The sequence below is a fragment of the Trachemys scripta genome, chromosome 8, assembly GCF_013100865.1.
Source record: "Trachemys scripta elegans isolate TJP31775 chromosome 8, CAS_Tse_1.0, whole genome shotgun sequence".
Taxonomy (NCBI): domain Eukaryota; kingdom Metazoa; phylum Chordata; order Testudines; family Emydidae; genus Trachemys; species Trachemys scripta.
The window spans coordinates 90644208-90658820 of NC_048305.1; the positions used below are offsets into that span (position 1 = coordinate 90644208).

Below are 14613 nucleotides of genomic sequence, written 5' to 3' on the forward strand. Positions count from 1 at the left end.
GTTATTTAAAATAAAGTTGTATTTTGTGATCTTGGATTTGAGAATTGGGATTTTCCAAAGACAAACTTCCCCAAATTGTGATATGTCAGCAACCAGAGCATTTGCTGGTGGGCTCCAGAGAGCTGACTAGTCACCTAGTGCGAGCTCTTCATTTCTAGCTGCTAAGTTGTATTAAGATATACAATGCATTTTTAGCTGCTTTCCAAGTATGTTTTTTCCATGCAAATGTAACTCACTGGTGTGTGATACACGGCTCCCTCAGAACCCAATCTGCACATGATGCAAGTCTGTTACAGACACAGCTAAAGAGACGTGGCTCTTTTGCTACAGTTTGAACTATTCAAGCTTTCAGCTCTGGGGGTCCCCAGCTCAATCCCCCAGTCTGCTGGCCCAGATGGCAGATCTCACATAAGTAGTTAAGGATTGTGAGTGGAAAGCAAGGGAGTTATTGATCATTTGTATTTAAATGTGGCTCTACTATGACAGTTTGATGCCTACCTGCAGGGCTGGCGCTTCCACTAGGCGACCCTAGGCGGTCGCCTAGGACGGCAGGATTTGGGCGGGGGGGGGCGGCCTTTTGCCGTCCTCAGCGGAAAGTCAGCGGCGGGGGGTCCTTCCGCTCTGGGTCTTTGGCGGTGGGTCCTTCACTCGCTCCGGGACCCACCGCCGAAGTGCCCTGAAGACGCGGAGCGGAAGGACCTCCGCCACCGAATGCTCAGAGGAGGAGCGCTGCCGCCTAGGGCGGCAAAAACCCTGGCGCCACTCCTGCCTAGATGAGGAATACAGTGTGACATAGTAAATTTTAGAAGATCTTGGACCCCAAGCATGCAGTAGATAAGTGCATACTAGAATGGAGTGAGTGCTAAGTGAATACAGAAATACCATAAACGAAGGCATTAGTAGTTTCTGGTACAGGAGTTTGTTCTTAAAAACCAAGCTTGTGGCAAGTTAAAAGTGACTAGTTTTACTTATTGTAAGGAAGAAACTGAGCTGGATTTCAGTCTTCAGCTTGCTGGAAGGAAAGTCATTCCAAATGTAGGTACAGTTATCACACAACAACCAGAATGCAGCTTACTTTTAACTTTTCAGGGTCCATCTCCTTAGCCATTTCTTCTTTTCTCATTTCAGCTATTGTTCTGGGTCCCTTTCTGTCTTTGTGGGCATTAAAGCCTTGACCAGATAATAGGTCTTCAAAATCAGCAGACACCTTTGGTTTTGAGTCTTAATAAAAATCAGAAAGCTTAAGTTAGCGTCTACTCTTGTAGATACGCAGTATGATTAAACAACATTTTCTTCAAGTTGCCCACCAAAGCAATATTCTGATCACAAAGCACATAACCTCTTAATACTTCAGTCTGAATGTAAATTCTCACCTCATGATGTAGAAACCACCACCCCCACCCCCAGAGCATAAGGCATTTTCAGAAATGGCAACTAGTTGCATGTATCCAACTTAATACACTTGGGCTCCAGATTCAGGCATTCCAAGCTCTAGGCTCCAGTTGAAGGGAAACACATATGTTCTGCAATCAGACATGTCTCGCTGGACACTCCAACAGATTTTGTGAGGCTCTATGGCCACTTTTGGAACATAAGAGCAACTATACTGATCAGACCCAAGGTCCATCTAGCCCAGTATCCTGTCTTCCAACAGTAGCCAATGCCAGGTGCCCCAGAGGGAACAAACCGAACAGGTAATCGTCAAGTGATTCATCCCGTCGCCCATTCCCATATGGCTGTAGGAGTGTTAGGAATGCAGAATTTCTGGAATACCACCAAACTTCAGAATCATCATTCCCCTCCGTCTCTCCCCACCCAAGTACAAAATGTAATTGCCCTTGGAGATCATACAATGATCAGTTTGGTTGTATTTACTCCGGTCATCAATTGTTCATCTCTTTTTGAAATGAGCTACATTAAATAGCAGCAAACATTTTGGAAGTCATTGGGGGCAGATGGTGAACAAAAAAAAAAAATAACACCACACACTTACCAGCATTGGCTGGTCCTTTCCCACGATCGTTTTGCACACCAGGCATTGCTGAAAAGCTCACATTGTAGTTGGGCCTGTTCTGTGGAGAGGCATGTGGTATGTTTTGCTGGGATTTGGACTGTGATTGTTGCCAGGAGTATCCGGCACCTTGCTGCCAACCACTACCTCCCATTGGCTGGGGAGATGGTTTCTGTGGAGAGCCCATAGGAGGGAATCCTCCACTTATTCCTGTCGGTGTGGTTGGTTTGCTGGCAAATGAAGACCCCCCTGTGATATAGGAAGAGGTGAGGAAAAAAGAAAAAAGTTTAGCAGCATGTTCTAACAGACAGGGCACTGGTCTGAGAGCTGGGAACAGAACCCAGTGTCCTGACTCAGCTATTGCTCCGTTGTGTGACCTGGAGCAAGTCACTTCACTGGTTTCCTTTGGTCTTAGTCTATATTTAGTTTGTAAGCTCTCTGGAGCAGGGAATTTCCTTTGCTAAGTCTATTCTGCACCTAGCAGAAAAGGGCCCTGACCTGGATTGGGACCTCTAGAGGCTATTGTAATACAAACTAACAATAAGCACAGGTAGCTCCTTGTGTGCTACACATGGTGGACAGTCAGGAACCAAACAATTTCTTGTGGTGGTTACAATGCCAAGCAACATTTACTAGAACATTTGCCATGAGATTGTATGCATAGACAGACACACACTACTTCCTGAGGGGCATAAGGTACCAAAATGGCCAAAACTAAAATAATGATGTAACCAAAAAATATCCTTTGGAGCTTAAAGTGTCAAGCTGAATTCAGATACATTTAATGTAAGTTTGGTTAAGTTCATGTGACCTAAAAAATGTGAACTACGCTGAACATTTAAAGTCTGGTCCAGATCCTGTAGAGTCCAACCTCTTGCTTGTTTTTAGAATCCATCACATCACTACACAGATTCACTAAAGCAAGAACAACAACTGCTCTCTTACATAATGCCTGGCACTTGTTTGTTTTGTTCCAGCAGAGCAAGTGGCAAGCCAGTAGAGGGAACTGGGAAACCTAATTTCAGAACCATGCTGACATTGACACAGATGACGAAATGAAATGGCAGCCAAAGGCACGTTAGTTTGTCCAATGTAAGAAGCAGAGGATGGGAGAGGCTGGCAAATGAAAAAAATATATATATTCTGTGTTTACTGAAGTGGAAGCGGGAGAAAGTCGGAGATATTGACCACCTGAGAGAGTGTCTTAAAACCAGCGTGATCAAAAGTCTTTCCAATAGTAGCGTTTGGAGGCCTCTGATCATTTTGCAGGACAACCTAAGCCAAAAGCATTTATCTAGGAGTCAGAAAGTGAAGTGTCATTTGCAGGAACACACAAATTAAGGCAGGATCCTTGGGGTTCCAGGCCCCAGCTTTAGGGGAAGTGTGGATGGAGCAGTGACTCAGGGCAGAGCAGCAGGCACAGCAAAAAGGCATAGTCTGGAGGGGAAGATCAAAGCCCAGGCAGAAGAAATAAAGCCCACTGAAAGGGCAGGTGGAGAGTCATTCCCAGGAACCCCTGAAAAATTTTTTTTTGGGGGGGGGGGGGCAAAATATTGGTTGAGCCAAGCCCCATTTGTTGTTTTATCACGTTTGTTGCCATCAGATTTAAGCGAAGGATACAATCAAGGCAGCAGCCCCTCACAAGTTAAAACCAGTCATTGACTTCATGTTATACCTTACAAACCCATGCTGCCTAACAATGGTGAGGTCCCAGCCAAGTCTTCCAACAAGCACCTGTAGATGCAAGCTCAGAAGTCCAGCTTTGAAGCAGCATAAAGAACCTAGTCATCCCCTCCCTTCTTTGAAACAGCTGCTTTCCAAAACCATCTCTGAGGTGCAAGTGTAGTAAACTGCTCCGACCCTCCCTCCCCCCAGAAATACTGCTGCCCATTCTAATTCAACCCTTCCACATTAGCATCTCTTCTAAACTGGCCAGCCATGCAATTTGAGGTATTGAAAAAAACAACCTGCTAAATTTGCACCAAGAGCCCCCAAATCAGCAAATGGATCCAGAGTTTGTGGTTTGGACTGATGAGTGGGAGTGCTATGGAGAGATCCTGTGGGACTTGTAGCGGCTGACTTGCTTCCCATACCAAGGCCACCTACAGAGAGAAACAGGGTTTGTAAAAACAATCTGTAACATTAGCTCTGCTCAAACTTACCATTAGGATTCACACTTGTATATTACCATCTTAATCTTTAAGACAAGCATGCTCTTGTGGAACATCGAGGTGCTTTGTATATTGAACTGACATTTTATACTTTGAATTGTGAGAGAGATGAACCATTTACTCTTCAACACCAACTATACAAGAAAATATTAGGCTTGGTATTCTCAGATTGCTTCTACAGCAGCCATGGTATTTTGCGATCATATGTAGTGGGGGCGGGGGGCAAGTGAAACACTTTAAAAGCTTTGAATTAATTTTATGTAGTGGCTAGCCATTAGCCACAGTTAGGACTCCACAACATATTTGAAGACCTCAATGGCTGAGAAGTTTGCATTTAATTTGATTTCATGAGACACCTGCTACATTTTGCAGGTTTTTTGCTCAAAATGAGGACCATTTTCAATCAAATGGTTCAATTTTCAAGCTAAACCCTTCATCTTCAGAGCAATTTTTACACATTGTACCACGCAGAGTTTGGAAGTCTTGCACATTGATGCAAAAAACAGCTTTCACAGATGGTGAGAAATAAAATTTGGAGGTTAGAGAGGGCCACACAACCTCATTTAGACTTATTTTTTTGAGAAGGGATGTGAAGTTCTGCATGAAAAATGGTTTGCACTACTTCAGTGTTCACTGTTACTACAGTAACCTACAATCTTGTCACCTTCAAAGGACAGCAATTTCACATGTATAACTTCCTCCGTACCTTTGGAGGAGCATGCACTAGATCCCTTAAGTTCAGGGGAGAATCTTGTGTAGTCCATCAATGGAGTAAATAAAGTTGTTGTTGTAATACAACATAAGTGACTACAGTTTTAGGTAATGGAAGATGAAACCAGCTCTCTTCAGCTAGTTGTAATATTTTCCCCATTAAGAATTCACCTTTAAAAAAGGGATACAAAGTGGTACCATACAAACCTGATTTGTTGGACCACTCCCAGCCACCTGAAACATCTGGTTGTATGGCAACAGTTGGTGTACTAGAAGCTAAACAAAAATGATTGTTACTTATTAAGGTATTACAAAAAGAAAACCTAACCCAGCCTCAGAAGAAAAAAAAAAAAAATAAAGAAACCTATAGTGCAGAATGAAATTGTATAGTGGTACTCTGTGATTTGGTAATGATGGAAGAGTCCCATATTGAGTCACAGCTATTGTGAATAAAGTTCTTTGACCCCACCCCATTACGTTTTGTTAAGCACGGTACACAGATTTAATGTCTGTTTCAAGTGACTCAGTAGTACAAACTGCACAGTCCAATACAAACTTCTCTGATTTGGTTAAAGACAATGCATAAAAATCAATGTGACCACCACCCATTAGGATTTTTAAGTAAATATCTGTAGCTATCAAATGGGGATGATTTTAGGCAGTTTTATTTTAGGCAACAAAGTTAGTTGGCTTGCACTCAATTTATCAGATATTAAAGTTGTGCCAGTTTGAGATGCCTATTACCACACATTAATTTACCTGAAATAATTTAAGTAGTGACCAGAGCACAGAGATACTGTATTGGGTGGAAGATCAGAGTAAAGTATCTAGCACATTCAACAGATGCCTTCGTCTTGGCAAGTGCCAGCAGTAGAAGAATTCAAGTTTTGAAATGTTTGCGGAATCCCATATTTTAGAAGAGAGAGAGAGTCCATTAAAAACGTGACCTGCCTTGGGTAAAGAAAATAGTTCTAACCCAAGTTAGATGAGGATCATTTTTTAATTCAGTGCTTTAAAAGGAAGCAAGATTTCATTCTTCCATGTATGTTATCTGCCCTGAAACCTACTACTATTTCCCTCTACTCTAGTAATGCTGACTATTTCTCCAGGCAGTCTGAAGTACTTTGGAATTCCTTTTGGGTGAGCAACACTATGATACCTTATATATTTACTTATAATCCCTTACACTTAAGTGCTTTAAATAAAATTAAAAAAAAAAAAATCCAGAAATTGCTGAACTCAACTGAATGCTGCAAATCTACAGACCCTTCTATCTTTTGTTGAGCTTTTTGTACCACTATAGAGAAAATGAGCTTCCCTCTGGAGTGACAGGCCTGGCTTGTGAAAGTAAGGACCCCCCCCCCAAATATAAATATAGCAGCACAAAGAGAAAATGCAAAATGAAAATCAAATGAAAAATGCACCTGATAAATAAGCCTCAATATCATGATGTGGTGACTTGTTTTGGACATAAACAGCCTGCCAGAACAGTTGCTTATCAAGAGCTGAACCTAGTCAACATAAGTTTGCACTTTCTGAATACAGAAATGGTGCTCTAATACCATGGTGACGGGCACTGTTCCTAGATTACATGTGTCCCCATTCCCTCCACCACGGTAGTGCATGGATTCTCTTCAGCACTGACTGCACATATCCTCCACAGGGTTCAGATGTTTGTGCGGGAAAGGGGGTGGGGGCTGGCGAACAGGGTAACGCTCACAGAAATTTCCACCCTATAAGCCCTTTCCCCCTGATGTTTCTCCCCCAAAGATGATCTGGACCCTGGATAAAGAGTCAGGGAATTGTTTCATTAGGACAAACAAACCAACCAAACAAACAAAGGTAGAGAAAGCAAAATTGTAAAACAAAAGTTCAGTTGTAAAAGTTCAGAAGTGAAACATGTACATTAAATGCAAAGCCCAGCTCTGCTAGAAGGGAAGTGACATCAAATACAGCATCTTGGTGAGTCGGGGAAATCATTCAAGCTGGTCTTTACAGAAAGTAGCACAGTTCTGAGCCAGCATCATGCTTCAGAAGGAGCCAAAAGACACTCTCCGAAGCACTTCTCCATTCCAGAGCAAGCTTTAGCAGTTCAGTAAAACCTTACATCCTCCTGTCAGCAAAGATCAGCAGCCACAGAAACATTAAAGGAAAGCAAAGGTGTAACTGTATTTCAGAGGGGACAGCAAGTTGTTTCATTCTAATGAAGTGGTATAAAAATACACAGATAAACCAAACTGAGTTTCTTTAATGCAGCGGAAAGAAACAAGTGGTCAGGTTTTCAAACATTATTGGACTGCACAACCACCTTCTGCCAAGTTCCTCATTAATTCTCGGCACTAGCACTGTAATTTAGTACCATAAAGAGCCAAGATACTGTTTAACTGCTTTCATTGATACAGCCGGCTCTGGCTAGGACTCATGGTGTCCAATTAACAAAGTTGGTATGCCCAGTACCCTCCCCGTTTCCATGTTATGGCAGAGCTAAAATACACCAGTGCCAGTGAGATTAAAAAAAAAAATCCCCTCTTTTGTAATACTAACTTTCCAATGAGAATATCCCACTTAAGATATCTCTCAGATCTTGGGAGACAGACCAGTCCTCGCTTACAGACAGCCCCCCAACCCAAAGCAAATACTCACCAGCAACCACACGCACACCAAAAAACACTAACCCAGGAACCAATCCTTGCAACAAAGCGCGATGCCAACTCTGTCCACATATCTATTCAAGTGACATCATCATAGGACCTAATCACATCAGCCACATCATCAGGGGCTCATTCACCTGCACATCTACCAATGTGATATATGCCATCATGTGCCAGCAACGCCCCTCTGCCATGTACATTGGCCAAACCGGACAGTCTCTACACAAAAGAATAAATGGACACAAATCTGACATCAGGAATCATAATACTCAAAAACCAGTAGGAGAACACTTTAACCTCTCTGGTCACTCAGTAACAGACTTAAAGGTGGCAATTTTGCAACAGAAAATCTTCAAACAGACTCCAATGAGAAACTGCTGAACTACAATTAATTTGCAAACTAGATACCATTAAGTTGGGCTTGAATAGAGACTGGGAGTGGCTGGGTCATTACACAAATTCAATCTATTTCCCCATGTTAAGTATCCTCACACCTTCTTGTCAACTGTCTGGAATGGGCCATCTTGATTATCACTACAAAAGTTTTTTTCTCCTGCTGATAATAGCTCATCTTAATTAGTTAGCCTCTTAGAGTTGGTATGGCACTTGCCACCTTTTCATGTTCTCTGTATGTATATACACATCTTCTTACTATATGTTCCATTATATGCATTTGATGAAGTAACCCACAAAGGCTTATGCTCAAATAAATTTGTTAGTCTCTAAGGTGCCACAAGTACTCCTGTTCTTTCCACCTGAGAAAGGCATTTTAGATGATCAGACACTAGGATTAATTTGGGCCTGGATTTGTTTAAGCCAGAGAAGGCAACAGGATCAAAAGTTCTCAGTATCTGAATGAACAAGGTGATATCTAGTTCACTTCAAGTGAGAGACTATTTGGTGGTAATGCACCAATAAATGGGCATAGAGAGACGATATTCAGATTGAGCAGGAGAAGACTGCTGTCTGCAGAAAAGCTCCTTGCCTTTTCTTTTTTAAACACACAAAGCTTAGCATCAGTCTGATGGAGACTCAAAGATAAAATGAAACAACTGAACAACAACAACAAAATAAGTCTGATGTGAAGAATCACCAGAAATCTAGATCCAGGATGATGCCTGACTAAACACTAAGAGTCCGGAGTTTTCTCTACCAGATTCCGTGTGCTGTGCCCTATTTTGTGCAATTAATAGTAATTTGGTTCATATCAGACCTCATAACCACATGAATACACAAGCAGGCGTCGCTGTTTAGCGGTCCGATTTCTTCATGTGCACAAATGGCTCAATAATTAAATACAGATTGGGAGTGCAACAGGATTCAAATTAGAAATAAGCTGCAAATCTAGGGACTGAAAGCCCTTTCTTCTCTCTCCATTGAGCAGCTGTGCTTTAGTCATTATTTCAGAGATAAGCACGTTCGTGCTTATTAATGGCTTATTCCCTCACCATTACTTATACAAACACCTGTTTTAAATACTATAGATGAGGCATTGAGTTTCTTACCCATGTGAAAAGGGTCACTGTGCACAGTAGGTGAAGGACTTCTTGTTGCTTGAAGGAAAGGATCACCAGTGGCATTTGATGAACCAAGAAAAGAACCCAGTAGATCTGGACCAGACTGCTTGGGGCTAGTTCCAAATGGGTCAAAGGCAGTTGCTGTAAAAATGCATTAGAGGTTAATTTCTCCATTTCACACCATGCTTTCCCTTTCTAATTAGTCTGGATCAGAGCAGTTCTCCTCAAAACAAGTAGGCATCATTTCTAACTCCCACAGACACTAACAGGAGGTAGGATGCAACCGGGAGAGACAGACTGATAACTGGGATTTACACTGAATATATAAAAGTATTCCAACCAAGTGCTACAACTCTAGGTTCTGTAGGATATATCCATGGCAACACAGATGCACATCCCATCTGTCTTATCCAAGGAGAATAACTGCTCCTCAATTCAGCTGAGGTCAGAAGCTATAGGAACGTATGTTAAATTCTGACTTGCACACTGTGTGGAGAAATGAGTGAATAGCCCAGAAACTTCAGATGTTGGGGTCTAACCCTTCCTAAAGCTATTTGAGAAATAGGATGGGGAGTGTTGGAAGTTCTCTGAAAGCTTTGAAGACACCCAGAGGATGTCACCAAGATTATGGAGTTTCCGAAAGGCTCTTGTAGAAATAGCTTTAGAGAAGCACTAGTGCCTTTCCTGTATATATGAACCATTTCCACATCTGTGACATGGGTACTGAGTTCAGCTCTTCCATAAATTCCGTTTTGAATACATGCTTAGCCCATCGCATTTTAACTTGGAAAAGCTGCCAACAACAAGGAGCAAAGTTTAAGGAGAGAGGGGAGCAATCTAATCTGACTACTCAAAATGTTATTGTAATAACACAGCACGTTACAGAAGACGATTCTGAGCTCTGAACACTGTATGCTAGTGAAGTTACACTTATGTGGTAGCAGCATCGGTCATGTTACTTAATAATCGAATACTGGCTTACTCACTCATTTGTCCTCCTTATTCCGCCCAAGCTGCTCATTTGACCACTACCTTCCCGCCCCTTAACATATGGTTCCACTCTGCCTGGAAATCCTTTCCTGACCCTAGTGGCAGAGCTGGCTCTAGGGGTGGGCAAGCAGGTCATTGGCCTGGGCACCAACTCCCAGGGGGTGCCTAACTGCTGTGCTTTTTATTTCCCCCATTTGCTGGTTGGCTGGCTGGGTGTTTTGTCGTTCTTGCTCAGCCGTTGGGGAGCAGGGGCCAAATGTGTTTTCCACCGTGACCGACAATGTCTAGGGCTGCTCCTGCCCTTTGCCACACCATCACCCTCTTAAGAGAGTGTTCTCACAAACCAACTTTGAGGCTTATAAACCACAATCATATCAGAAGCAAGATATTCAGGATGAGCGTACTGCTCACACAAGGAACCTAGGTACCTTGGCCTTCACTCACTTCTTCCTTCTCCAAATCTGTCAGTGTCCTTCCATCCCCGCCCCTCACCAAGATTATTGTTCTCATCATGGTTTAGATTGCAACGGTCACAATTTTCAATTTGTTTTGTAGACACATCTGGTGTCTGGGCACTAGTAAATACAAGTTTCCCTCTAAAAATAGAACACTAGATTCACTGATTTTAGTTAGCTTTAGGATCTTCAGGAACTGGCTGTGAAAACCTCACATTTAGTAGGTGTTACTACAGTGAACTCTAGTCAAGTCTTACACTGTGTTGATTTAGCACAGAAGTGGGCAAACTACCGCCTGCGGGCCACATCCAGCCCGCGGGACCCTCCTGCCTGTCCCCTGAGCTCCTGGCCTGCTGTTCCCCCTCCCCTGCAGCCTCAGCACACCGTGCCACTGGCGCAATGCTCTGGGCAGCCGGGCAGCTCTGTGCTGCGTGGTGGCGTGGCTGGCTCCAGCCACAACCGTGCCCAAGACTGATAGTTGTGGGTTAAAAAGAAACTGTCACAGCCTTTACCATACATCTCTTTAACTGGTTCTGAATGTGTGTTTTTTTTTTTTTTTTTTTTTTTTTTAAAAAGGGAAGAAGTTCAGCTTTACAGCTCTCTTAAAACAGAAGAAAAAGCCCACCCACAATAGGGACATGCTGCAATTTAAGTATTGTGCCCAGTGATCTGGAATAGCTCCTCCAAAGCTTGCAATCACGTTAGACCAGGGGTTTCCATTCTCTGAGAACTTGCAGCTGCCTTCGGCAAAGTTGATTAACCACTTCAGACTTTCCCCAATCTGGGCCTTTGAGACTCTGGCCTTCAGCATTTCCTTCATAGATCCTCTTCATTCCTCCTTTCCCCAAGGAGTCTGGCCCCCCTCCCTTATCTCTTACACTCCGCCTATGGGCGAACTCATTGACACTCAGTGTCAGTATCATCTAAACAGTCTGCCTTTTACTTTTCAGCAGGCAGGTATCAGAGGGGTAGCTGTGTTAGTCTGTAGCCACAAAAACAACGAGGAGTCTGGTGGCACCTTAAAGACTAACTGATTTATTTGGGAATAAGCTTTAGTGGGTAAAAAAAACTCACTTCTTCAGGCAGGGAGGAGAGAGAATTTTTAATGTTTCAGTATTTGCCTGCTGAAAGAAAAGAGAAGGCAGAAATAGACAGAGATGGACTGCGACCACAGCTCCTCACCCCTCTGAACTAAGAGAAAGTGGAGATCCAGACTTTGCTATACAGGCCCATCTCTAGCATAAATCCAACAGCAGGGGTATGCTCTAACCTACCAACCAGCCCCAACAGCATCCCTCTAACTGGAGAATTATGAGAAATATCTGCTGGTCTTCACAGTTTGGAATCATCAATTTCATTTAGATGGACATTAGGTCACTAAGATTTATGAATTCTAAAATATTCTCCTTCTACCTTTGTTACACAGTATCATTTTAAATAGTCCCCCAACACAAAGTATAAACTTACAGAAATAAAATACTAAATGTCACCAATATAACTAATTCGCCTGGACATGAGTGTAATGGACAGGTCCCTTCACCTGAGAAGTATGCGCGCACATTAGCGCTGAAATGTAGTATTTGAGATTCCTCAGAGGGCAATGCTCGGTGTAGTGCAAAATGCCCCGGTTTCCTTGCAAGGCCTCAGAGATACTTCAAATCCCTCCCTATGTAGAATCTCACTCGTCCATCATCTCTACTACAAGTCCAATAGCTCAGAAACGACTGTAGAATGAGCCTAACACTGGGATAACATCACACATTTGTACCAAGTCAGGCACTAGGCGAAGAAGTGTTACCTTCTCCTACTCTTGGGGATGGAGATGGAGATGCTGAAGCTGCAGAGCGTCGAGGGGTGGAGTGTGCAGATCCAGGCCCACCCACGTGAAAGACATCCTCAGCAGCTGCCTGTCCACCTTGGCTGTGGGCCCTGGAACCACTGACCCCGAACAGATCGCTCAGCAAGTCTGAGTTAGAGGGGAGAGCAGTGGACTGAGCAGGGAAATTCTTGCTCATAGGGCTACCGTCTAGACCCAGAAGGTCGACATCCTCAGGCGGAAGTGGTGCTGGAGGCTCTTGCTGCTTTTTGCTGTGTTTTGGAGTCCCATGGGTTTTGTCGCTGCTAGCATTGCTGTGCTGACTGGAAAGGGATAAGAGTTCATCGTCGGACTGTTCACTCTCCTCATGCACTAGTGCTGCCCGATCCTCAGAGGTGGGGTGAGAACTGCTTTTGTCAGATTTCTGATCTAAGTGAGCAAAAGAATTTACGTTAGCTTCCGGTCCTTTAGGTTTTTACATACACTGACTTTATTAGCTTCCCATGGAAAAAGGCAGCAATAGCAAAACACACGTGTTCAGCGACATTTAAAATGGAAGTGCCTAATAAAGATCAGTTAAGTCCCAATCACTCTGTACCGTACAGAAATATCCACACTTTACTGATAGGGAAATTGAGCCTACAGAACAGGACAGCGTAAGAGCCTGGATGAGAACAGAAGCTGTTCCTGGGTCCAGATGTGGTACCTTGACTGATTTGTCTCGGATTTCATTTATGGGGGGACTAAAACACACGGCAAGGGCAAAAACATAGAAGCATTTTAATGAAAGCATCGCTTGAACTTGAATCCAGTTTTTTAGTTTGATAGAAGGGGGAATCCTCATGCTGGATTCCTAAACTGTATGTTGCAAAGATGCTGCAGGAGACTTGTGCTATATAAGCTACAGGAGAGGTTCTCAAGCTTGTTCATAATGTGGAACGTGTTCTATTAGACCATTACGTCCCATGGAACACCAACCCTCCCATTGGCAGGCACAGACCACTTCCTCCCTGTCCGTAGTCACATAAAAGTGCCACAGGGATGTTGCAAGTGAAAGAGAAATACTGGGAAAGGCAAGTATTTTAAAACGGTCTTTTAATGGGTATTAGCAGATGGAATCAATGGTTTTGAGTTTGAGATTATGAACAAACTACCTCAGTCAGATAAATCCAGGGCATGTAGGCACAGTGATCTCACCACCTCAGAAGAAGGGAGTGTTCATTTTAACTCAAATTGCAGCCTATCCAGTAGCCCACGGTGATCTAATGGGATCTTGTCTTTCACAATCTGACCCTTTGCTTGAGCAAATTCATCCTTTAAAAACTGGAGACAACTTTTTACAATACTTTGGCTGAAAATACTAGAGGCCAAGTCCAAGTACCTTGCCAGCTGAGAGAGGAGAGGAATGCCCCCTGTCCAACATTTTTTATGTTATCCTGAGGTGCATCTACAGAGCTTCGACCTGCAAGACAAAGAACCAAATGCACCAGGATAGAAGAAAGTCACAAGATAGTAAAAGGGCATCATTAGCGTTAGAAGCTTAAGAATGTGCACAAAGCAGGGCAGTTCTCACCTGCCAAGGCGAGAGCATCTTGATGTTCCTGGTGAGAGGAGAAAAGAATGCTTGCATTGATGTCTTTTGTTGTGAAGTTCTCCCAGGGAGGAGTCAGGTCAGTCTGTCTATCAGCAGATTCTATTTCTATCTCCAGTGTAACATGAAACAGCTGTGGATATTTTTCTGGGGAGTCACATGCATCCAGTTCTGGTCTAAATGTTGACAGAAAGCTGTTCAGTTAAAAGTAGTAAAGCCTTTTTTTTTTTTTTTTTTTTGCAGACACAAATAAAAAGTTTGAAGTCTTCAACGTGTGTATACGTCCACGTTGATTTTTACACTTTCCCCTATTCACTTCTAGCATCTTTTTCAATTGCACACAAACAGCAACAAAGTGGCAAGGATGAAGCAAGTGTCTGGCATGTGTTACTATGAGATGAATTGTACAAATCAGCAAAGTTATTCTTTAGCTAGTGCCCAAGGAAGGAGAGAGGGGAGGGCAGAAATTGTACTCTAAAGACTCTTGTCTCACTCCATCCTAATAGTTCCCATTTCAAAAAAAATCAACCTCACTGGTTGACAAATTGTGCTGCTGTCCGCACTCAGTCTATATTTTTCAACTGCTGTTGGGTCTCTACACTTCTCTTGAATAGAGATACTTTATTTAAAATAAAATGGAATCAGTTACCCAAATTAGTCTGCTCCGAGTTGCAAACTCGTTGCCATAAGGTAGATGTGG

General features: G+C 43.0%; 1 protein-coding gene across 3 annotated transcripts in view; it reads right to left on the reverse strand.

Moving 5' to 3' along the window:
* Positions 1-14613, reverse strand: part of DNAJC6 (DnaJ heat shock protein family (Hsp40) member C6) — a 71012-nt gene that overhangs the window by 8529 nt on the left and 47870 nt on the right. For all 3 annotated transcript variants that reach the window (XM_034779570.1, XM_034779572.1, XM_034779571.1), the window contains exons 10-17: positions 13896-14089; positions 13704-13784; positions 12305-12751; positions 9050-9202; positions 5101-5169; positions 3979-4113; positions 1994-2260; positions 1076-1221 (exon numbers count right to left, since the gene is read on the reverse strand). In XM_034779570.1, coding sequence (XP_034635461.1) covers positions 1076-1221; positions 1994-2260; positions 3979-4113; positions 5101-5169; positions 9050-9202; positions 12305-12751; positions 13704-13784; positions 13896-14089 — 1492 coding nt within the window. The remainder of the gene's footprint in view (positions 1-1075; positions 1222-1993; positions 2261-3978; positions 4114-5100; positions 5170-9049; positions 9203-12304; positions 12752-13703; positions 13785-13895; positions 14090-14613) is intronic.